The sequence below is a fragment of the Xiphophorus hellerii genome, chromosome 2 (assembly GCF_003331165.1).
Source record: "Xiphophorus hellerii strain 12219 chromosome 2, Xiphophorus_hellerii-4.1, whole genome shotgun sequence".
Lineage (NCBI taxonomy): Eukaryota > Metazoa > Chordata > Actinopteri > Cyprinodontiformes > Poeciliidae > Xiphophorus > Xiphophorus hellerii.
The window spans coordinates 25,600,937-25,624,652 of NC_045673.1; the positions used below are offsets into that span (position 1 = coordinate 25,600,937).

A 23,716-nucleotide genomic window follows, 5' to 3' on the forward strand; every position below is an offset into this window, starting at 1 on the left:
CATGAGAGCACCAAATCCCACTTTATTGCCGCTTGATTAAACCCAGTCCCTCTGGATCTCTTGACAAGAGATTTGTTTTTTAAACTTGACACCTCGAAACGATTCTCGGAGAGTGTTTTGAAACAGGAACTCATACGGCAGTGCTATTAGCTTTGCTGATTTAACACGGGTGAAACAAAGCTTTGCTGAATGAATGCAGAGGTATTCACCATATAACCCTCGACCTTTATCACATCGTGTCACGTTACAGCTGCCAGCTTCCATGTATTTTGATGGGATTTTGTATCCAACGCAAAGTAGTGCGCAATTAAACAATGGAAAGGAAAATGTTACATGATTTTCAAAATCCATCCATCCATTGACTTCCGCTCATCTGGAGTCGGGTCATGAGGGTGGCAGTAGGGAGGCCCAGACTTCCCTCTCCACAGACACTCATTCCAGCTCCTCCGGGGGAATCCCAAGGCGTTCCCAGGCCAACCTACAAACATAGTTCCTGGGTCGTCCTCTGGGTCTCCTGTACCCAGGATGTACCCACAACGCCCCACCAGGAAGGCGTCCAGGAGATATCCTAACCAACCCGATGCCTGGACCACCTCAACTGGCTCCTCTCAACATGGAGAAGCAGCGGCTCAACTCTCGAGTCCCTCCCCGATGACCGAGCTTCACACTCCAGCTCTAAGGAAGAGCCCAGACATCATGCGGCGGAAGCTCATTTTGGGCGCCTGTATCTGCAGTCTCATTCTTTTGGTTATTAGACAGAACTTGTGACCATAGCAACGTAGATCAACCGATAAATCAAGAGCTTTGCTTTTTGTCTCAGTTCTCTCTTTACCATGACAGACCGGTACACCACCTACGTCGCTGCAGACACTGAACCTTAATATTTTCCCTCATTCGTCAACAAGACCTTAAGACACTTAAACTTCTCCATTTGGGGCAGCACCTCTTCCCCAACCCGGAGAAGGCACTCTACCCTTTTCCAGCTCAAGATCATGGCGCTGAGGCACTGATCCTCCTCATCATCAAATCGGTCCAGCGAAAGCTGTAGATCACAACCTGAAGAAGCCAACAGAACCAGATCATCAGCAAAGAGCAGAGACGAAATTCTGACCCATCTGTTATGGGGTCCAGCATAGGAACAAAACATCCTGAGATACTAAGCAGACACCTCAATCCCCTGCTTGACTGAGGTCTGGGCTTCCTCTTTTAGTTTTTTTTGTTGTTGTTTTGGTTTAATTTCTAATTAATAAAACTGCAACCAATGAGTATGTCACAGAAAATACACTTCTTAATTTGTTTGGAGGCATTAGAGCATCCACGGAAAGGTGCAGTGTCTGGGTTAATAGTTACCTCCAAAAATGACTCTGGCTGCTGAAAAATGTCCTGTAGCAAACCTCTGAGTTTTTCAGTGAACAGCTGTATGTGTGATACGATTAAACTACACACAGGTGGACTATATTTACTAATTGGATAACCTCCAAAAGCAATTAGTTGCACAAGAGTTTACTGAGGGATATCAGATTAAAGGGGGTTGGATGTAAATCCGCACCAAACCCTTTGAACATTTTTTCATCCACGACACGACCTTACACTACTTTTTGTTAGTTCAGGTTTGTGATGGTAAAACGACAAGTTCAGTGGGTACTTCTGTAAAGCACATTTAGACATTAAATGACGTCATGATACCTCAGCGGCCTTGGGAATCCATGATCTCAGCAAAAACACAATAAATTTGTTACTCTCTGAGGGGAATTTGGTGTTCAAAACAGCCTCATTGTGAATGGCATGTTTTTATGGCACTTCAGAAATGCCTTGCACACAGGTTGTGCTTTTGTGTTGTCGAAATTATGTTTGAAAAACCTCGCACACACCTATTCATTTTGAATGAATAGGTAGGTGTGTCCAATCTTTTTACCGCTACTGTGTGTTTATGTCTTTGGCGGAGTCGGAACAAAGGCTTAGAAATAGAGTTGCTGGCGGTAAAAGAGTAACGATAATGGATTGAGTTGGTTTCTCACCAGTGGAGAGCGAGAAAACAGACATGGAGAGCACTTTGAGCCTGTCTGTAGTGTTTTACGTTATGATGGGAGAAGCTGTTATGGGATGGCTCCTCATTTTCACGCAGTAAACAGAGACCCTGTCCTCCATTCGGAGCCAAGATGGCTACCAGGTGCCTCCCTTAAGCCACATGGAAACCATTACTGCTTCAGTGGTGATTAGAGGTCATAGTTACAAGCTCTTTACGGTTTTTGTCCCCCTCATCCCACCACCCCTCGCTGGCCACAGACACTCATCAGGCTTAAATGGAGACTACTTTAAAATCCCAGCTTGTCAAAGTTACAAGTGGGAATTTCTTGTAATCCCGTTTACAGTTTACCAAAGCAGTCACATCAAAGCCGATGTGTTTATGACAGCACACATGGCAAAGATTGATCAAAGAGTATTAAATCAACAGTTTGATCTGTGTGTGTCTAATTTCGGGATGATTTAAAATGTACATGCAGACAATTGTACGGCGGATGGCGGGGGCTCGTTGGGGGAGGTGGCGTGGCTTCCTGTGTTAAAAGCCATCCCAAGCAAATTAACTGACCCAGATTCCAGGTTAATAAACAGAGTTTATGAGTTTTTCCTGTCAAAGCGCGCCGTCATAAAAAGAGCTGCAGTGACATAAACCTGACAAAAAGGCAAACCATCACTAGGAGAGCAGCTACCAACACCAGGAAGAGCTTAAGTTTTCTGCTTAATTGGGTGGATCTTGGAAAATGAGCAGACGGCGCGGTTGCATGGGAAAGAAGCAATGAAATTCAAGAGATGTCAAACCGCCTAGACAGCACATAACATCCTGTCTTTATGTATTGGGAATTTCTCGTGTTCGTGTAACAAATACTCCACGGTCATCAGTAAAGAAGCGAAGGTGACAAATTGAGGGGAAGACGCCATAGTCTGCAGCCTGCAGTCTGTAATTATAATGTACGAGTTGAACATGGGGTTTGTGTCAGATACATCAATGAATATATCACTGAATCTAAAATAGTTTTTAAACATGGTACATGGCGCTAACAAATTATTTTTTTAAACAATTGCATGCAAATTTAACTGAGTAGGAAGGTGACTAATCATTTTTTTTAAAGGAGATTTATCTTTTCTCAGACCTTGTTATGTCTTCCTTATATTTGCCGTTTTTTGCAGGGATTACCAGGATGTTCAGGAAAACAGGTGAGTTCTTTGACCAACCATTAAATGAGACACATTTGCTACAAAGCTCAGTGCCTTGCAAAAGTATTTCTACCCCTTTAGCTTCACTGTATTCTGATAGAATTCATGTAAAATTTGCCAAAACGATACGCAATCTTTACATTTCCTATTGCAAATCTGACGTGCGTGCCATGCATATGCAATTAGCAACTAAATAAAGACACTTAGCCAGCTGTGTATAGTTTATATCTCATAAATCCAGATGTTTTGTGAGGGCCTCAGAGGCTTGTTTGTGAATATTGGCAAACACACAGCATTGTGAAGACGAAGGAAAACAGCAGACGGGTCAAGGATGATCGTCTGAAATGGAAAAAGAACGACACGACTCTCCAAAAAGATCCTTAGCTAGAAAGGCCAATGCAGTGATGCAGACATTAAATTGTCTTTATGGGATTTTTTTTTTTTGTCTATCCCTGCAAAACAAACTACGGATAAAAAAAAAAAAAAGAAGCAAGAAGAGTGTTCTCATATCCGAGAAACAACCAACCAATAGTTTTGCGCAGTTGACTGTTTATATCTGAAAAAGTTGATGGAGACCCACCTTAAAATGCTTGCAGTTGTAATTGCTGTAAAAGGCAAAACTTTTTAATTTGTGAAAGAAAACAAAATTCCTGTGGGGTCTGAATAGTTTTGCAAGGCGACCGCATGTTTTGCGTGACTGCTTGCATCAAGTTGATGCTCTAGGTAACCCGGCCTTCAGGTTCTTATTTACGTCTTCTCTCTGCTACTTCTTTTCAAGTTAAAGCAGACACACAACTTGTACAAGTGACACAAAAGTATTTTTCACTGTTGGACAAGGATCCACTTCACTAAGTACTTCTATTTACTATTAAAAACCCGTTTGTTAATCATTAGCCAGCCTGTCCCTTTAATATGGCCCAGACTGTATTTCAATTAGACTTGCTGGCTGGCTGAGTCTTTGTCCTCAACCGGACCAAACCAGAGCCAAACAGAGACACTCTCAAGCGCTGGTCCTGAGTTGACCCGGCCTGTTTTCTTTACTCGGTGCCCTGCCAAGAGAATGGGTGAGCGACGGGACTTGCGTGGCTAGATATGGACCAAGTCCTCGGGGAAACGGAGCACACACAGGCTGGGACGCTAGAGAAAGGTAGAGAGGTGGGGAGCGAGGGGAGATGTAGAGTTGATAAACTGCCATTGTAGAGCTGCAGTGGTTAGAAATGAGCGGCTCATTGTCTGATTTTAGCCGTTCCACTTATCTATCTGGCTCAGACCAGCTCCCCCTGTCTGAGAGAATAACTCAACGCAGCGCAGTTTCTCTATCTCCTTATCATTTTTCTTCTCCTTGTTTTTCTTTCACTGGACGGTCAAATCAGCCACTTATCAAATTCCAGTCGTTTTAAGACTGAAACAAATTCACAACCACATAAAACGATCCCTGAATGCAGCTCTGGTTATATTTGGATATTCTACCTATTCTCTTACTTCCACTTCCGCTCTCATTGCCCGTTTCCACCTCCACATTTGACATTGTCGGGCAAAGCGGATGATGGAACACAAGTGGCTTTGAAAGGCTTTTACTTGAATTGGAACGGTCATTCTGTACTTGGACACAGATTTGCCTCGCCATTCTTCATCACAATGGAGGCTTGGTGCTTTGGAGGAGAGACACGTCAAACTCTGCTGACAGTCTGGCTGCAGGTCAAGACCCGGCTACACATGTTGTTCTTTGCTGTTGTTTTTAGCCGCCCCAGTCGGCCAGCCAGCTGCACTGCTGAAGTGGAGCTCTTCAGTTCCTCTCTCTCTCTCTCTCTGGCTGTGTCGGGTCCAGACTTCTCTGAATAAACCTGAACTTTTCACTTTTTATCGCAACACAAATGTGAATGTCTAACGTGATTCCTATCTTCTGTCATACACTAACGTACAGTGATTTATCGTAGAGGAGATGGAGGATATGAGTTATGTTTTTTGTTTGCTTTTACAAATGAAAATCTGAAAAGTGTGGTGTGTATTTACATCCAACCCTCCTTTACCCTAAAACGCCTAAACGAATCAGAGAATAATTTAATCTCGGTATAAATCAAGCAGTTCTATGGCCTTGAATGTGTTTTATAGAACATTGCCAAAAAATGCTAACTCTGGGGGAGCTGCAGCTGCTGTTTTGTTGAGTACCTCATAAATGTGGCCTTAAAGGGCCAGTACCATGTAAAATTTACTCTTTTTTAGCTTTTCATCGTGTTACAATGTTACTCCTTCATCAAAAACGTACCTGGAGTGTTACTTTGATTCTTTCTTGCATGTTTGAGAAATCCTTTAATTTCCAGTGGCAACCATTCAGCTGTGCAAAACGCCTAGGCGGACCTGGCTCCGCCTTCAAGGCATAGCTCCTACTCTGAGTTGCAGGTCCAACCCACTCAGCTTCTGCCTCACAGAACAGCCCTTCCCTGCGACTTTCCACTCGGGTCCTGCAGACTAGCTAGCAGCAATTAGCAAAGAGCTGGTGGGACTGTGCATCTCCTGAGTTCATTAAGGAGCTACTTCTCACTGAAATGATGAGAAAGACAGGGGTTAATAGAGGAGCCATGTTGATGACTTCCAGAAGGCGGAGTTTCAGAAGGAGCCAGAGTTCCTTAAAGAGACAGATGCCCAATTTCAAGACATCAAAGTAAAATTTCTTTCAAGCCATTTTTGGCATTTATATTGCATTTTTTTTAACAACTCAAGCACCGTGTGCCTGGAAAACTCATAACACAGCCCCTTAATGAAATGATGACAAGATGCACTAGCTTTCTTTCACCAGGAGAAGAAGTCTTGAACACATGGACACATTTGGAAAATGTTTTCTTGCGCCCTTTGACCCGCAGGCATAATTTCTTATGTTGTGGAAAATCAACACTCATCCTGAACTCACTGTGCCCAATATGCAACTAGGTGGTGGCAGCGTCATGCTGTGTGGGAATGTTTTACTTCAGCACAAACCAAACAGTTGATCCAAACATATGACGACGTTAAGGTAAATTTATGGGGTAAATTCCCCATAAATTCTGGAATAAAACCTTTCTAGAGACTGCCAAAGACTTGATACTGTGGCCGGAATTGACCTTGACCCTAAAATTACAGCAACAACAACGATTAAATTGTTTGGATCAAAGAGTATCGACGTGTTGGACTTGTTTATTCAAGGCCGCGATATAAATCCAGTTGAGAGTCTGTGAAAATAAGTATTCACACTTTTCATCAAATCGGACTGAGCTTGTGCTGTTTCTCAAAGGAGAATGGACCAAAGTTTTAGTGGACAAATATGAAAAACATGTATTTCTAACTGCTCTTAAATACGGCTGTGTGTTTGATCTGTCACAACATCCCAGTAAAAAACATTGAAGTTGGTGGTTGTAATGTGACAAAATGTGAAAAAGTCTTACATTTGTGTGAAGGCTTTTGATAGTTTTGGGGCCTATTTTCTAATTGACTTTTCTTCCTTTATGTGTTCCTCACTTTTAGGCCCTCCTCACCACTCTTGGTCATCTTTCACTCTGAGCTGCCCTGCTTCCCCAGGTACTCTTCTGTTTATCTGCCCTATTCCAGTTCTCTTATTTATATTACAACTAACATCTCAGTTCCTTTTGATACTTCATTTATATTCATTGCAACGCACAAGTCGTCTTTATCCAGCAACTTGACCACCTGGGCTAGTGACGCTGTTTCAACCTTGTAAACACTTTCCTGGCTACGTTCCGACTGGTAACTTTATCTCGTGTCTTTGTCCCTTACAGTAAAGGGGAGTGGCAATAAAAGCACGTCCATAGACATCTCCCGCGCCAACAGCCTAACCGATGACCTAGATGACATGAGTGAGGATATTCCCTTGCCGGTGGTCACCAACAAGAACCAGTAAGTTCACCCCCAGCCTCACCCCCTTCCCAAAGCATCACCCTCTGCTGATCTCCATTATCTGATTCATTTTAGTCTGATTTCCCTCCTGGTCGTAGTGCCTGGAGCTCCTTTGTCAGAGCGGAGAGCCACTTTAGCTGCTTTCCAAATGAAGCTGTTTTGTTGAAGTCTCTTGAGGGTTAAAGAGACTCTCGAGGGGCCAAGGCCATATCAGGTACAGAGGGCTGTGAAGGGGATTATCCCTTCATTCTTGAGGGAAACGGTGAATGGGTTGTAGAACATGTTATGGTACAGATGGCTTGTCATCACATGCCCTCACTGAACTCATTGTTGTTTGCCGTGTGAATGCAGAATGAATGCTGATGCTCGCCCTTCCTCCCACTGACCTGGTCATTCAAATGGGTTTCACTTAGGTGAACCTCTGCATAATTTGATGTGGTTGGCTTCCTGTGTCGTCGCATGCTGACTGCTTTGTTGACTAAGTCTCAGTCATTCACTAATCATCCATCTTTTCCGAGGTTTTGACACCAGAACTTCAACATTGTGGAAAGAAAATGTGACAAGAAATGCTCCGTTTTCCTTAAAGATTCATTGAAAAATGTATGCACAGTGTTTTGTATCATATATTAGCAAAAAGCATGATTCGTGTGATTAGTCTGCATGGCTAGCATGACTGACAATTGTGTGTATTCTCTGTAGACCATTACCTTAACGTAAGACACTTCCAGTCCATCAGACTTTTTGTTTATAACCAACCAAACACTGATAAGGTGTTGACAGACAGGAAACGTTCAATGGCAGATCTCTGGGTTTTTTTTGGTGTGCACCTTAAAAAAAAAGGTGCACCTTTTTCATAAGTTTAATAAGACAGAAACTGTCGTATGAAAATAGCGAAGGGACGAATGGACCAGGTCGAACACAAATCGGCAGATTTGTCACATTTGTTGTAGAGAAAAGTTGCATGCAGGTGTTTTTTCATCCACAATATTTTTGCATGCAACTACGCAGTCACTGTTTTTTCAAGAAATAATACAACGCTGCAGACCGAGCATACAAAAACTGAGCCTTTTTTCAAATATAAAGACAAATGTAAATGTTTAATTTTTTTAATATATATTTTAGACCAACTAAAATATAAATATGCTTTCACTCTGTGTTGCACAAGCAGTGTGATTTATAGACTTTGTTTCTAAAGAACTTACATTTTTTCATGTGCTCTTTTTATCCAATGTTTGATAAATCTGACTGTACGTGTAGCCTTATTCTTGCTACATATTGTATTATAGTGTATCTAATTGTTAGGACAGCTTTTAAACTTTTCTTGAACAGGTGTGAAATTCAGTCTGACACCTTTCCTGTCCCCTCATTTGGACTCTCATGGTCCTGAAAGAAGCATTTTTTTGTGAGCAGTCTTGGTTTGCACAGGCTCTTTAAATAATTGTTTTTTTCTTTTTAAATATTTGTTGAAACTGCCGGTGTGTTGTGACAGTATGGTACGAGACAGGTGATCTGAAAAAATCAAGCTTTCCCAGTGCTCCCAGTTCTAACTAGAGATAACCAATCAGAGCCAGGGGGTGTGTCTTAGCGTTGTCAATCAACCTCTGTGTTGCGCTGCTCATCATCCCCCTCTCTTGCTCTCTGTTGCTCTGCAGCTAACGGAGCCTGTTGTGAATGCTGTTGTAAAATTTAAAAAATATTTAAACTTTAAATATTTTTTACAGTAAAAGCTGCCAAAAACAATTAATTGGCTTATTGTGCAACCTAAAAATAGTTTGGCTGAAAAAAGGAGAAAAAATACAGGTAAAAAGAGAGCTGTAGTACCTTCTTGTGGAAAATTAGAGACCTCATGAAACATTTAAACTTTACAGGAACAGACATTGAACACATTTCTAATTTGTGTTTTTTCAAATGTCTAAATTGCTTTATTATTTAAATTACAATGAATACATTTAAAAGTACTTGCATTGTATGATTTTGAAAAAAAGCTCACTTTTATTGTCTGCAGTTGTTGTATTTTTGATGCCATTTGTTCATCCTGGGGGCCATTTGTACTGCAACATAACTACAGGATAAACCTTTCGTTCAACAATGTAACCACTATGACCACACTACATCGGCAGAGAACCAACCAAATACGGTTTTATTTGCCTTTTGTTATTGTTTGTGAATGCTGATTCCTTCACTCGGATCTCTGCATTGATGTTTGTTGTTTAGTATTATTTGCTCTACAGCTCCAAACCCTCTGATAGCCTCTTGAACCTGCTTTCAAATCTGTAACTCATTCTTTATCGCTCTAACTGCTTTGTAATGCAGTTTCAACTAATCCTTCAGGACTAATAAAAACGACAGTGACATACTGAGTAACATCCTCCGCGTCAATCGTTAGTGTCCCATACATTCTAACAAAATGTCTACTTTACATGGTAAAGAGACTAATACCAAAGCCTTAACCAAACTAATAAAATAACTAACAAAACCAAGCATAATGTAAAGCAGTCATGAGTGGGAAGATGCCTTTTCTCTGTCTTGCAGTCGGTTGACCTGCCCCTCCATGGCATTGGTTCAGGACTCCTTTTCCACACATCAGTTAAATTCTTCAAGGTACTGTACTGGGCTTTACCAACATTGGTTGTCTCTTGTCCTTCTCTTGTTCTCCTCCTAGTAGAAAAACTTACACATTGAATCTTTGCCATCAAATGACCGTCGGTCACTTCCCAAACGTCTATGAAACATTTAGATGTGTCATGGTCTGACGAAGCCCATTTTGTATTAGGTATAGGCACTGTGATGGTTCAGGCAACATTCTGCAGGGACGCTTTGCCATCTACATGGATGCTACGTTGATACTTACCACTTACTTTAGCATTGTTGGAAACCATTTAGACCCTTTTAAGGAAACTTGTAGTCCAGACTTCCCAGATCTCAAACAAGTCAAGCATTTGTGGGGTGTGCTGGACAAACCAGTCCCTTACCAGAACCTTCACCTCGCTAGCTTAAACGAGCAGCTGCTAACATCCTGATGTCAGATACCACAGCACACATTCAAGACTCAAAATGTCATAACTGGACTTTCTAGATTACAAAAATTGCACTGTCACTGTACGATCATAAGCCTCGTCTATTCTGCTGTGCCACGTTTGGCATTGTTGACAATCTCTCTTAACATGTCTTCTGTGACTGCTTGCACAACTTATGTGGGTGCGTTGGTCTCACTTCTGTTTATGTAAAACAAATCATAAGCAAGATGAAGAAAGATTTATGATCCGCTTGTTAAAGGTGTGGCCATTTTGAAAGGGAATGTTTAACTACTGCTCCTTACTCCTTTGAATGTAATTATATCCCAGGGGTACGTGTAGGGTTTTGAGTTTGGGGGTTGAAAAGATTTTCATGAACTTGTTCCAGTATGAAGACTTGATTCTTCTGATGTCGTTTGGCTTTTATTAGGGAAAATATACAGATTCCTACGGCTAAATAGACAGGCAATGTATATTTGTATGCTTTGCCGGGCTATTGATCCCCCAAACTCAAAAGCCTGTGATTTAGGCCTCCCTGGGCACTCCCATAACAGTTTGTTTGTTTTGCCCTCGGTGTCACGCCACTAAGGACAACGTTGTTATTTGGCATCTTTATCTGGATCTCTGCAGACAGCTCCCGGATCCACCCATGCTGCCTGAGGCTCCTTGCATGCACACACTCCATATCGCTTTCCTGTTATTTTATATTCAAAAAAACGTCCCGGGGTTTCATCCACACCTTCCATCTGCAATGTAAATTTGACACAAGTCGATGCCATCCTGGGTTTATGTTTCTGCGTGTTCAAAGCAGACTTTGGACTACACCGCTGGCATCTCTGTCACTTTAATTTGTCCGTGACAGAAACACAAGCCGGAACATTCCACAGTTTGTTTGGCTTCGGTGAAGATGCCGCCCCTCACCCCCACCCCAGTCCTCCATAATAAAAAAAAGAAGAAACTTGAATGTGTGTGAGTTAGCCCACAAGCAAGAGAAACATCCATACAGCTGGCTGTGATGTCTCTGGGCTTCTGAGGAAGTAGGGCTGGGTAGCGTCCACATGCAAACTTTGATTTCACCCTCCCGCCCCCCACCCCCGAAACCCAAAACACACACATAAGTATGCTTATCTTCCCCTGAGAGAATAAGTCTCCATTACTTGCCTCCTCGTTTATTTTGAATCATCTTGCTTAGATTTATTGAATTTTATAAAATATGTGAATTTTTAAAAAAAGAAGAAAAACACATAGAGACACATAACAAAAACACAGAGTACATAGTTGTCAACATAGTACTTCCCTTTTTTTCCCCATTATAAACACTTCCTTCACCGTTTGTTTACCTACTCCTGCGCAAATGAGGGTTGATCTTGGTCCGGTTCAGACAAGCACTGATTTCCCCTGATTGTGTGCATACATCAGAGTGTGTGAGAACTAAATGGTTTGGTGTTTTGTTTGGTTTGATGCAGCGTGTGTATGCTTATGCAGAACTTTGACGATGTCAGTTTTTAAGATTTCGAGGTTTATTGACATCAACATTGTTGGAGTGTGAGTAAATATTTCCAACACACATCTCTGGCCGTAAACAGAGGAAGGCCTTGTTTAGCTGATTGCAGTTTGTGTTCTTTGCTCCTACTTTATTCCCTTTTTTTTGTCTCTTGCTGTTTTACTCTCTGCTTCATGGATTCTCTTGTGTCTATTTAACATAAAGATATTACAGCAACCCTAACCCTACCCTAATAAATTTTTTTTTTTTGGTAAAATAAAGTTTTTAGCCAACTTTTGAGTTGCTACTTTTGTTGCTGACCTAGTAAAATTCAAACAAAATGCTGTTTTGTATAAACCCTGGCCCCCTTAAAACCATCTATGTGGCAAAAACATCGACAGACAGGATGTGAATGATTGGTAAAATATACAGTGAAATGCTAACCGCTAATGGTTAGCATTAGTGGTTATCTAATCAAAGGGAAAAACCGTTGAAGTACAACTCAAAACCAAATCTTTCTCGTTCTCTGTATCAGCGCAGCCACGCGCAGGCTCGTTGCCATAGCAACTAACAACAACGCCACAAAAACAAAACCACTCATAGTTCCCACACAAAGAGCAGAACATTCAGTCTGTTGCAGTAATATGGTTTTAGGCTTAGTGTTTATTTTGCGATTATTAAGTGATTGCTGTGGTAAGAGGAGAAAACTATAAATATATCGCTGCACTTGGCTAGCTCTATGGCTAGCTCGCTGGTACTGTCTCTTACTCTGCAGTTGTTTAGTCACAATGTCTGGGATCATGAGCGCCCCCTGCCATGAGGCAAGAGAACTGCCTGCCTCACCTCGATTCTGTTCTCTGGTTTCTGATCGCTCCTCAGCACACGAAACACGTTACACACACAGTTGGTGACAAAAACACTGTACATTATATACATAAGCTAAATTATGGAAAATCAGTTCATACATTGAATGTTTTTTAACCATTTTATTGGCGACGTACAGACAGGAGGAACTTGCTCTCATAGAATGGCAGCCAGTGCAGTTAGAGAGGTTGATCAATCCCAGGTGAGGCTCAGCTCACTGCTGCCTCACCAGCTTCGCTTCCCAGCATTTGAATGGGAAAATGCGAAAATTCAGCGATTTTGAACAAAAACTTATCAGAATTGGTTAAGCGAAATGAAAAATAGCAATATCAATTATTTTATCATTATTATTTTTCCATGATGCCAGGTGAGGCTCCTCCTCAATGAAACATATATATTTTTAATCGGAGCCACTTTAGAATTAGATGCATATTTGCTGCAATATTCAGATAAGTGAAAACTACGTCACCTCAGTAAATGTTCAGGTCTTTTGACACTAATGTTCACATACCAATGTCTAATCTTTTTTAAAAAAATTTTTTATTCTTCTCATGGCAGTTTTTGTGAAAACAGGAAAAAAAAGAGAAGCGAATCTTAGCTTAACCTAAAACACTGTTAAAATCCCGTCTTTTGAACCGTCCAGTACTTTGTACCAGTACACCCCTGCCATCCAAACCCTCCTCTCCTGCTTAATTACAGTGTCTTGCTGCAGCGGGTCAGTAACGGGTGTCGTCTTGTGACCCGAGGCGGTCGCCCCCTTTGTCTCCTGCTGGGTGTGGTCAGCCTCTTTGGCCCTTTGCTCCTTTGCGTGTCCTCCGGGACCCATAAAAACCAGCATGTTCCACCTGCAGGCTCCTCTCTTAATTAGCTCCCCCTCTCTCAGGGTAGCAGGACACAAACAAAGAAAAGCCACTGCTACACCGCGGGAGTCTTTCCAGGCGGACACACATGCATCATGGCCGCTCTCCTTTGAGACGGAGGCTCTCCACTGAACAACTGGCATCCTTTGTCGAACGTTTTGAGCAAACTGACTTTGTGTTTGTGGCGGAATGCTTGTCTTGAACGCTGAAATCGAACGCTAATGGCATGGACGGATTTTAACAGCATTCGGTCAAAGGAAGCAGCTGTAATCGGGGTCTTTTTTTGTAAACCGTGAATGTTGTCACATTGGCGAATGATTTCGAAAGAACTTACCCCAAGTCTAACCTCTTCCTCCTCCTTCCTCGCCCATTTTCATCCCAACTTTATAGTCCAGAAGTTCAAGTAACAGAAGTTATGTCGTCGCTAAATATTTAGTAATCTACTCTTTGGTATTTTTGTATTTATTCCAATATACTGCAAATATATTTGATAAAGACAAATGGATTCAAAACAAGAGGTTTTTGGGCCTGCAGCCAAAAAAAAAAAAAGGAGGTTCTTACATGACGAAGATGTAGAATTGTTAAAGAAAATAACCTTTTCTAGCCTCGCTCATGTAGCTTACCAAAGACGGCATGGGTCTGCTCTGTTTTGATTCGTCAAGCAAGCCAGTTTGCATACTGCCATCCCCTGCTATCTGCTGTGTTTCTGCGCAAGATTTATGATGCAGATTGCGCTAAATACGTGCAGATGCAAACACGCCCATCAGCTCCAACACATGGGAGCAATTTGCACCTACTTTTGTGACAGATTGCAGCTGTCTTCTCTTTAGCCACGAACACAGCAGGTGCAAACGTGATCAAGGACGTGAAGCAAGCAAGAAAAAATCTCAACAGACAGCTCAATGTCCTGACAAAATCCAAGTCCTGACTGCGTTAAAGAGGCGTCGCAGGTTTTAAATCAAGACGGTGTTAATGCGCCGCTGTAGGTCACTTTCATTTGAAGATCAAAAAGCGTGGATTGAATTTCAAAATGTTTTTCATTGCCAAATTGTCACAGGCTTTGCAACTACGTGCCATACAAATCTGGGAAATGTTCCCAGAATAAGAAGGAAAAAGGAAAATTTGCATGTGATTACATCCTGTTATATTCACTAAATGAATGTAGCTGGGCTACTTTGTGTTCAGTCATTTAATCTTTTTCAGATGATCGCATATTGAACACAACAATGGGAAAAGTATATGTAGAGCTGACAAAAATTAAGTATTCATTTAATTTTATTGGGATTTTCTGTGATATGCCAACACAAAAACAGTGATTTGTTGTGAATTGGGAGGAAAGTGGTATACAAATGTAAAAACAAAAAGATAAAAATAAAAATTTGAAAATGTATTTTAACTTAGCCCTCTAACTATACCGTCCACTGCGATTTCTGCAAATCGACACTGAGACTTTTACTCATTCTTCTTGTTAAGATATATTTTTGAAAACCTTTCACATATTCTCAATCGAAGCTAAGTCTGGACTTTGACTAGGCTCCGATTACAACATGTTTCGAGTTTTTGTGCTGCTAGACGGTAAAAATCTACACCAGTCTTCTTCTTTCAGGTTTCCCAAGCCTGACTAACCCACCTTCCCTATTTACTCTTCCCACCTTTCCCATGCTGCACACAAACAAAAAAAGAAAAGCAAAAAGAAAAAAAATCGACATAATTAACAACAATAAAATGAGAGTGAAGAGTGGCTGATTTCAAATGCTGGATTTCTAATGTTGCACATTTTTAAAGCAGAGTGTTCTTCTCCTTCCACTTAAGAATTATGCGCTACTTCGTGTTGGCGTGTCAACGTAAAACCCCAATAAAATCCATTAAAGTTTGTGGTCGTAACTAGACAAAATGTGGGAAAATTTAAGGAGGTCTGAATAATCCTGCGAGGCGCTGCAGCCGCCACATTTGCTGCAGCGGCTTTGGTTCGTCTCAGCAGCACTTCTGGCTCCGTCAGCACGAGCAAAGACGAGCCCAGGGTGCGCAGACTAATGGGCTGAAGTGAACCCGTCGCGCATGCATGCTGGTTTGGTAAGCATCCTGGTGTGCAGTGCTTCAGGCGCCAGTCCAAAGTCAGCATGAATAAGTACTCCTGAACGAGGCCGGCCTGACCGGCATTCACAGCTGCAGTGAGCGAAAAATAGACAAACACAGAGCTGGATTCATAACCCCGAGTGTTTGGTGGGATCCGACGTCGATTCAGTACAAAACGTCGATTCCTTTGCACTGATTGTAACGAACAGAGCTTACGTGTGAGTATAGGAGCGCACATTCGAAATACACGGTAACATCTTCGTCCCTGGCATCTGTTTTGATGAACCCTTCATAAAGACTTGCACCACCACAAAGGCAAATTAAAAACAGAGATAACGGGGAAGTAAAAATAACTCAGGAAATTGCTGTTTTCACAACATGAATCATGGAGTCTCTCAGTGACATCATCCCTGCTCTTTTTCTCTGCCCGGGGCAGAGACGGATTTAGGAAAAGAAGAAAAAACAAAAGTCTCTGGGTTGATTACTGGAGTGCTGTTAACAATTATTCACTTGCAGAACTAATGTAATGACAATTAGTGTTTTTCTTAGCAGCCTTCATAATTTATTATTCCTTCTACTGTGCTGCTGGCTCATTTTAATTTTAATCATGTTTGCCTTAATGGGCTGCAGCTCTGTGACGCTGAGGTTAAATAGTCATTTAAAGTAATTACCCAGTAGAATTAGAGAAAATTAAACTATTAGGGTTCCTATGAATGGAAGTCAAGTCTTGGTATAGCTCAGGGAAATTTTCGTCCAGTTGCAACCATGTGTATTGATAAACGAAGGTGACTTCCGAACGACCTTCATTAAATTAAATTGCTTTCTAAATAACAATCCGTCAAATTATTACACAGATGTTGCTTTCGATGCTTTAGCATTTTTTTGTTCATAAAATAGTTCCAAAGTCCTATCCTATTGGAAATATTTTATTATTTCTGTTTTTTTATGTTTCTATTAGTCCATGTTACTTCCCTCTCTCTCACTTTGCTGCAAAAGAGAAAACCGGACTATATCAAGCATCTTTTTCACAATATATTATTTTGTTTGAATTACACACATCCTCTGGGAGAGCGACAAGCAAAAAGATTCTTTCATGGGAAGTTAAAGTTAAAAAAAAACAAAAAAACCCACACATATCCCACATTAGTAAAACAAAAAAGGTTATTGCCCTGTAAAGAAAAATTGAAAGGTTTAAAAATTAGAAGAAATCTGCAGCAAATCCAGACTTCAGAAATCACTCAAACAGGACCAGTGGGCCGAAACATCTGGAAAAGCAATACATTATTCCTTGATTTAAAGAAACTCAAGGTCAGGTGAAAAAAATAAGGCAGGACTGGAAAGGGTTAAATCACATCTATGACTCGTCCAGGAGGTCACAAACAAAACCAGACAAACTTCTACAACCCTGCAGGCGTCGCTTACCTCAGTTAGAGTCAGTGATCATGAATCATCAGCACAGTGAGCCGCCTCACATTTACCAAAAACCATTTATAACTTTTGGAAAAGTTTGTGGACTCTTTAGACCAAAATTAACTTCTTTTGAAAATTTGTGTTACGTCACATATGGCAGAAAATTAACACCCAATTTAAGAAAAACACCTTACGTTAAGACAGACATGGTAGTGGGGGTACGGTGATGATTTTGGGCAAACCTGGACGATTTGCTGTATTTGGTGGAACCATAAATACATACATTTTTTTCTTGCTACCAGAAAATTCTGAAGTCCATGACAGAATGACTGAACAATTTTAATGAGGGTTCTGGTCTAGTCAAAGCCTCGTCACACTATTCAAAGGAGATGTTACGGTGTAACCTCAAGCAGTCTGTCCACGATGGAAAACCTTCTGCTGCGGTTGAACTGAAACAGTTCTGCCAAGGAGAGTGGGCCAGAGTCGGTTTTTGAACTGCTCGCAATTTAGCTACATTTCTGTTTTTGTTTCCATTAAAATTCTCACACTCATCGACCTCTGACACGTCTGAACCTGCCTGCTTGTTATGAGTGATTAAAATACAAGCCGCGCCATTGTCCTCCTACCACTGCCTGTCGTCGTCTTTGTCTTTTCTGCCAGTAGTAGGAAACTCTTGCATTCTATTGGGGGAGAGGTTGCCAGGTGACAGTATTTCTCTGTTCCAATCGTGAGCAGAAAATGATTCGGAAGAGAGCAGTGATTTGATCCGAGCAGAGACGAGTTTTGAGCGAGAGGTGAAAGGATTGAGAAAGCACAGAGAAAGGGAGAAAGAGAGCAGAAGTACTTTTGAGTACAGGCATTACAAGTTTTGAGAAGAAAGACCTGAAGTCCTGTTTTCAAACTGAAAATGTAAGCACAAGTATTAAAAGTTTTGAGATGAAAGACATGACATCTTGCCTTCAGACAAAAAAACGTGTGCTCTCGGATTATGGCAGATAATCCGATTATCCGGTGGTTGACCTGCGTGATGTGAAAAAAGTAAAAAAAAGGAAACTGTGTTTCCTTTGCGGTACACTTTCATAGTGTACCGCAAATTAATACACTAATTGCGATCCAATCGAAAAACCACCTCATTCAAAAACCTTTTTTAGCAAAAAACAAGTTTTTCCAAAATTGCTGAGTTTCTGTTAATTAACAAATTTATTTTCGTAATTCTAGTTTGCACAATTAGAGTCAGCGATTGAAATGAATGAGAACATGTGATGAAGATCATGATGACGTTTTATTATGTGTATTTTTATGTCGCTTGTTGCAAACGGCCCTTAAAGTCTGGTCGCCTCAGTCACTTTGTATTTAACACAGCAGACCTTTCTGTACTCTTTTATCCTGGCAGATCTGTTTTTAAATACTGCAAAATTAAAAGGGCTCAACCAAATCCTTCGACTTGCTATAGATGCTGCTCTGTTACAGCGGTGCTGCCCTCTCGGCTTCCATTGGAAGCACCTGTATAAATATCCTCGATGGTTTTGCTCCATACTCTCCTCCCCGATCTCCTGTACACGACTCAGTTTCTTCTTCTCCTCTCCTGTTAATGAAAGCAGTAATCCGGCACCTGAGCGGCCTGTTTGCACAACCGATTCTTTCGCCTTTCATGGCCCTCCCGGCCCGACCGTGTGTGTTTTTTTGGGGGGGGGGGTTTTTGGGCTGGACTCCCCACAGATCTGAGCCTCGCAGGTTCCCTCCCGCCATTTGATGTGGTTTGTTCGAGGGGTTTATTCAGGTGTGGCAGTTTTTTCGAGGAGCGGCGCTCGCAGACGCCCGGGCCTCTTGACGCGCCCGCGTCCAGGTGCTGGAGCTCCGTCAGGGAGCCCACTGTTCCGGAGCGTGGCGAGAATAGAGGGCTTATTGATGAAGCTCGTCTGCCGGTGCTCTGTGGTTTCTGCTCTCTTGCGAGCAGAAGCAGGGAGGTACGGCGGAGCAGGGCGTCGACCTGCTGCACAGGAGAAGGGGTTAGCGAAAAGGGGAGCTGTGACATCCGGTCCCACCAAAGAGGAACTTATATCATGATACGTGTTTGCGGGGGTGTGTGTGCGCGCGTGTGTCTTCCTCACTCCGAGCCCACCCTGGGTAAGTGGCTGCCCCACCTGTGTAAATGAGCCCCTTTCTACGTCTGGAGATCCCGCAGCGGCTTAAATACTTCACCTTACTTCTTTTTCAGAATGTACCCACTCATGTTTGGGTGGCAGTGTTTAAAAGACATTTTTCGTTTGTATTGTGGTCTGGAGGAAAATCTGTCAACAAGACAACTTGTAGTTTGGCACTCCACACAGTTGGGGAAAAGAAAACAACAATACTCGGAAAAGGTATTCTGGTCAGATGAGACCAAAACTGAATCTTCTGGCTTGCTTGCAAAACGTGTGGCACATGGCGGTGGTGGCGGCATCATGCTGTGGGAATGTTTTTGGTTTTAGCAGTGACAGAAAAGCTGATCAGGGTTGATGGGGCAGATGCATGCGAGGTAAAACTTGGGGAAAACATCCCGTTTGAGGCTGAAAAAGACTTTAAACAGGAACTGAGATTCAAGTTTGTACAGGAAATCAACCCTCAGCATTCAGACAAAGCTGCAGTGGAATAGTTCAGATCAAAGCGTCTTCATGAATGGTCCAGTCAAAGCACAGAACTAAAGCCGAGCGCGAACATGTGGCAGCACCTTAAAATTGATGTTCACAGACACACGCCATCCATTCTGACTGAGTTTGAGCTCTACTGCAAAGAAGAATTAGGGACAACAAGTTTATCTATTAGGGGTGGGAATATTTTTTACGATGTCATTTAACATAAAAAAAAAATAAATATCATTCCATGCTTAGATGTTATTCTCTCCCTGAATCTTTTGTTTTGCTTCTACGAAGCGCTCGCACAGAGAAAGCACACCACACGTTTTTCCACACAGCTTCCTCTGCTGTCAATAAGGTTGCAATTTCAATCCAGAAGTTTTTAGTCATCAATCTTTGCAGATATTAAGTGAAGAATAGCAAAACATGTACAGAACTCCTCACCACATGTAATAACGATTTCTTAAAAGTACTCATGTCCCCTGTACATACAAAGAACAGATAGTGGAAGCAGACTAGTCGAAGCGAAATATCAACATTGCCGACCGAGTTCATTTCTGAGGAAAATACGTCGACAGATGTCTGACCGATCACCCAGCACGCTGCACAGAGCTCTGCACCAGAGGGTAAGGCGCTGCTGGGCTCGTCCGTAGCTCGGCTCCGTCTACGGCGTTTCCTGAAGTGCTCAATCTTCATCTTGTGAACGTTGCACCCAGTGAGGCTGGCGTCAAGCTCGGCCTTCCCCCGGCATTCGGTGAGACACCGACCGAGTCCAAATGTTTGCGTTCAACAAAGACCTGTTGAATCTCTCTCGCTTTTATTTGTCTACTTCCCTCTGTATTACGGTGCTTTGAGCACATTCCAGTACCAGCTGCATGGTCACATCAGAACGTCCCGCGTAGTTACAAAACGGAGGCCGACGGACGTCAGATTTGTTTAATATTTTTATGAAGTCTGAATCGTGGGAAATGATTCAGCATGTCACATCCCCTCCTGTTTATATAAAAAGCTGGTAGAAACGTACCCATCAAGCTGTTAGCTGTACGGATTTTCAGATTTTGAAGCTCGTGTGTCCTCTTTCCACCATCTTTGAATTGGTGGAAACTCAAACATGTGACAAATTGTGGATGTCAAAATTTCTGCATGGCACTGTACTCGGAACCACGACATGCTACTGGTATTTAGGTCTTTCTACAGACGCAGTGGGTCTTTTCAATTCAAAATGTGTCTGAATACGTATTTTGTTTTTGGTCTGTACTGAAAGGTTCCTTTTAAACCAATTTCTGAACTTGCATTTTCCAGTAAACATCACCAATTAAAAGAAGCTACTGTACCTCACCACAGATATGGGCAGACCTCAGCAGGCTTTTCTCAGAATCAACTGGGTTTTTTTTAACTTCCTTCCTTGCAAGAGACTGAATGAGATTTCTCTGAAAGACGGTTCCTATTTTCAATTGAAATTTAATCGCTCAAGAGTTTTTCTTTATCTCGCTGACCACTGTGGGGGAAAAAAAAAAAAGAAAAGAAAAAAACCAACCCATCAGCGCCCTACTTGCTCTGACGTCTTGTATCGCAGGAGCGTCGCCGAGCCCCGTCGCACTTTGCACGTCTTACAGTCGACAGCCACCGCTTCCCCACACATCTGCAGCTGCACCGCAGAATGCGCAGGAATTTGACTCGCTTTGTCTTGCCTAGAAAAAAAAAGGCAACCACAGAAGCGCTGTTTCGGCACTGATCTGGAACTCCAGTTGAACTCGTCGCGTCGTAGCCGTGCCGAGGTAAAGAGAGAAACGGACTTTTGAGTTTCTCTGCTTGATAGAAGGTGAAAGGGCAGCCAGAAGGTTATTTTATTAAAAGAGGAGTCGGCTACTCATTGTTCGTGCAGTTAGAGTGAAATCCAAATATAGCCTGCAGTTCACAACCAACAAGCAGAGATGACTAATAACCTGCTTAGTCATTCTCTTCAGCCCATATTGGTCTATTTATACTGGGTCAGCTGTATTTCCTGAGCCTTATTATTTTTCATCAAAGCCACTTAGAGAAATGAGGAAGAAAGTGTGTGGTAACGTCAGCAGGGCCTTCCAGCCTAAACCACTGAAAACCAGCGCATATGCTGACAGTGCCACTCCATGTCTGTCAAAAAAATTCATCCGGGAAACGGCATATGTTTGGCTTTATTTTCTTATATTTTCACCTCTGTGAATCGTTCGTCAATCCAGCGTTGTAGGATTCTGATCCGAGACCGTCCTGTGAACTCGCATGACTATTGAGTTTTCCTATTCAGAAGGCTTTCGGTTGACCATTTAGTGTTTGTTTTTGGTCACTGTAGTAGATAAGCTAATATAAATGATCAGCAGATGTCAGTCGGTGGCGCAAACAGTTGAAAATTCCCATTCATCCCAAATGAATCAACCACACAGAGGCTTTAAAAACAGAGCGGCGTTACTGGTAATGGTATGACTAGCAATATTGTTGCATTTCAAGCAGAACTGAGACTGAACGAATGGATTTGTTTGGCTCAGTTTGGAAAAGTACAAAATCAAAGACGATGAAATAATGTAGATTTTAATTAGATGTTAAGTAGGCTAGTGGAAATATTCACTAAAGGTCAAGTCAAAAGGCCTTTAGCTTTGATTTGGAATATCTAGCTTCAACATATTAAGCTTGCTAACACGAATACTAATGTGGTGTTACCTGTTTTACGTCTTGCTAGTTAGTTAATGCCTGGAGTAAACCCCAAAACCCCTCTTTCATTTGTGTACAGAGGTTGTGCTCACTGTTGTTTCCCACATATTTAAAATAAATCTCCACTGTCACAATAGGAAGCGCAAAGAGTCAGAGACGAGACTTTAGACTAAAGTCCAGCAGCAGGACGATGATGCAGGGTGTTCTCGGGTACAGAGTGATTACAACTAGATGAGGAAAAGAGGAGGAAAGGGAAGGCTGCGTGCAGCAGTTCCAACTTTTTTCTAAGACTGCGTAATGGCAAAAATAAAGCTTTAGAAAGTTTGCAACTTTGACTGCCATGTTTTGCAGAAGGGGCAGCAGAAATCAGCAATTTTGGGCTGCAGCAATCACAGAGGAAAAACAGGAATAGAAATACTGAAAATGATCAACTAAAATGATAGTAAAATTTAAGAAATGGAACAAACAAATAACATTCTCTGACCTTCATGGCGAACAGTAATTTTTTCATTCTGGATTTTAAAAGAGTCAACTGTTTCTGCAACAGTAGGACTTTAATTTAACTTTGTATGGACTAGACCGATAATCCAGAAAGGAGCCAATAAAATACATCCATCCATTTTCTTACACCCTTGTCCCTTAGAGGGGTCGGGAGGTGCTGGTGCTTATCTCCAGCTAACGTTCCGGGCGAGAGGCGGGGTTCACCCTGGACAGGTCGCCAGTCTGTTGCAGGGCAACACAGAAACAGACAGAATACACAACCATGCACGCACACACCTAGGGAGAATTTACCTAACAGTCATGTTTTTGGACTGTGGGAGGAAGCCGGAGTACCCGGAGAAAACCCACACATGCACAGGAAGAACATGCAAACTCCATGCAGAAAGACCCAGAATCGAACCCAGGACCTTCTTGCTGCCACTGTGCAGCCCCAATAAAATACAGAGGAGTTAAAAACACAAAAAAGCCTAGAGCACAGGTGTCAAACTCCAGTCCTCAAGGGCCGGTGTCCTGCAACTTTTAGATGAGCCTCTGCTGCACCACACCTGAATAGAATAATTAGGTCATTAAGGCTCTGGAGAACTGATCTACACAAGGAGGAGGTAATTCAGCCATTTCATTCCAGTGTTTTGTACATGTGGTACATTTAAAACTGCAGGACAGCGGCCCTCGAGGACTGGAGTTTGACACCCCTGGCCTAGAGGGTGGCTCAGTAAGTACATTTCCCTTCATGACCAGCAGGGTGCGGTGTTGCAACATCCCTCCTCTCCACAGCCCTACACATGCCCACACACCCCCACACACACGCACACAGGTAACGTTATATAAAAATGTCCTTTTCTGCTTCAGATATTTTATTTTTCTTTCGGTGTAGATCTAATCCGTTGCTTTCCTTCTGGATTTTCTAAAAAAAAAAACAACAAAAAAAACCCAGAGACCTCGGGCTTTGCTGAAATGTTGCTTGGTTTGATGTCGGCAGCGGGACGTGACCTTCACAGGCTACGCAAGACTGGCTCAAATTCTCAGTCTCCTTTTCTGTCACCATTTCGGCTCAACTTTTTTGGGGGGGGGGCCTGAAAATGAAAACGATTAGCCGCACGTTCC

The 23,716-nt window shown here is 42.2% G+C and overlaps 1 protein-coding gene across 1 annotated transcript in view; it reads left to right on the forward strand.

The window, feature by feature from the left end:
* Positions 1–23,716, forward strand: part of LOC116710846 (potassium voltage-gated channel subfamily KQT member 1-like) — a 185,066-nt gene that overhangs the window by 17,020 nt on the left and 144,330 nt on the right. Inside the window, exons 10-12 of the mRNA XM_032550111.1 lie at positions 3,190–3,216; positions 6,715–6,768; positions 6,987–7,104. Of these exons, the coding sequence (XP_032406002.1) occupies positions 3,190–3,216; positions 6,715–6,768; positions 6,987–7,104 (199 nt within the window). The remainder of the gene's footprint in view (positions 1–3,189; positions 3,217–6,714; positions 6,769–6,986; positions 7,105–23,716) is intronic.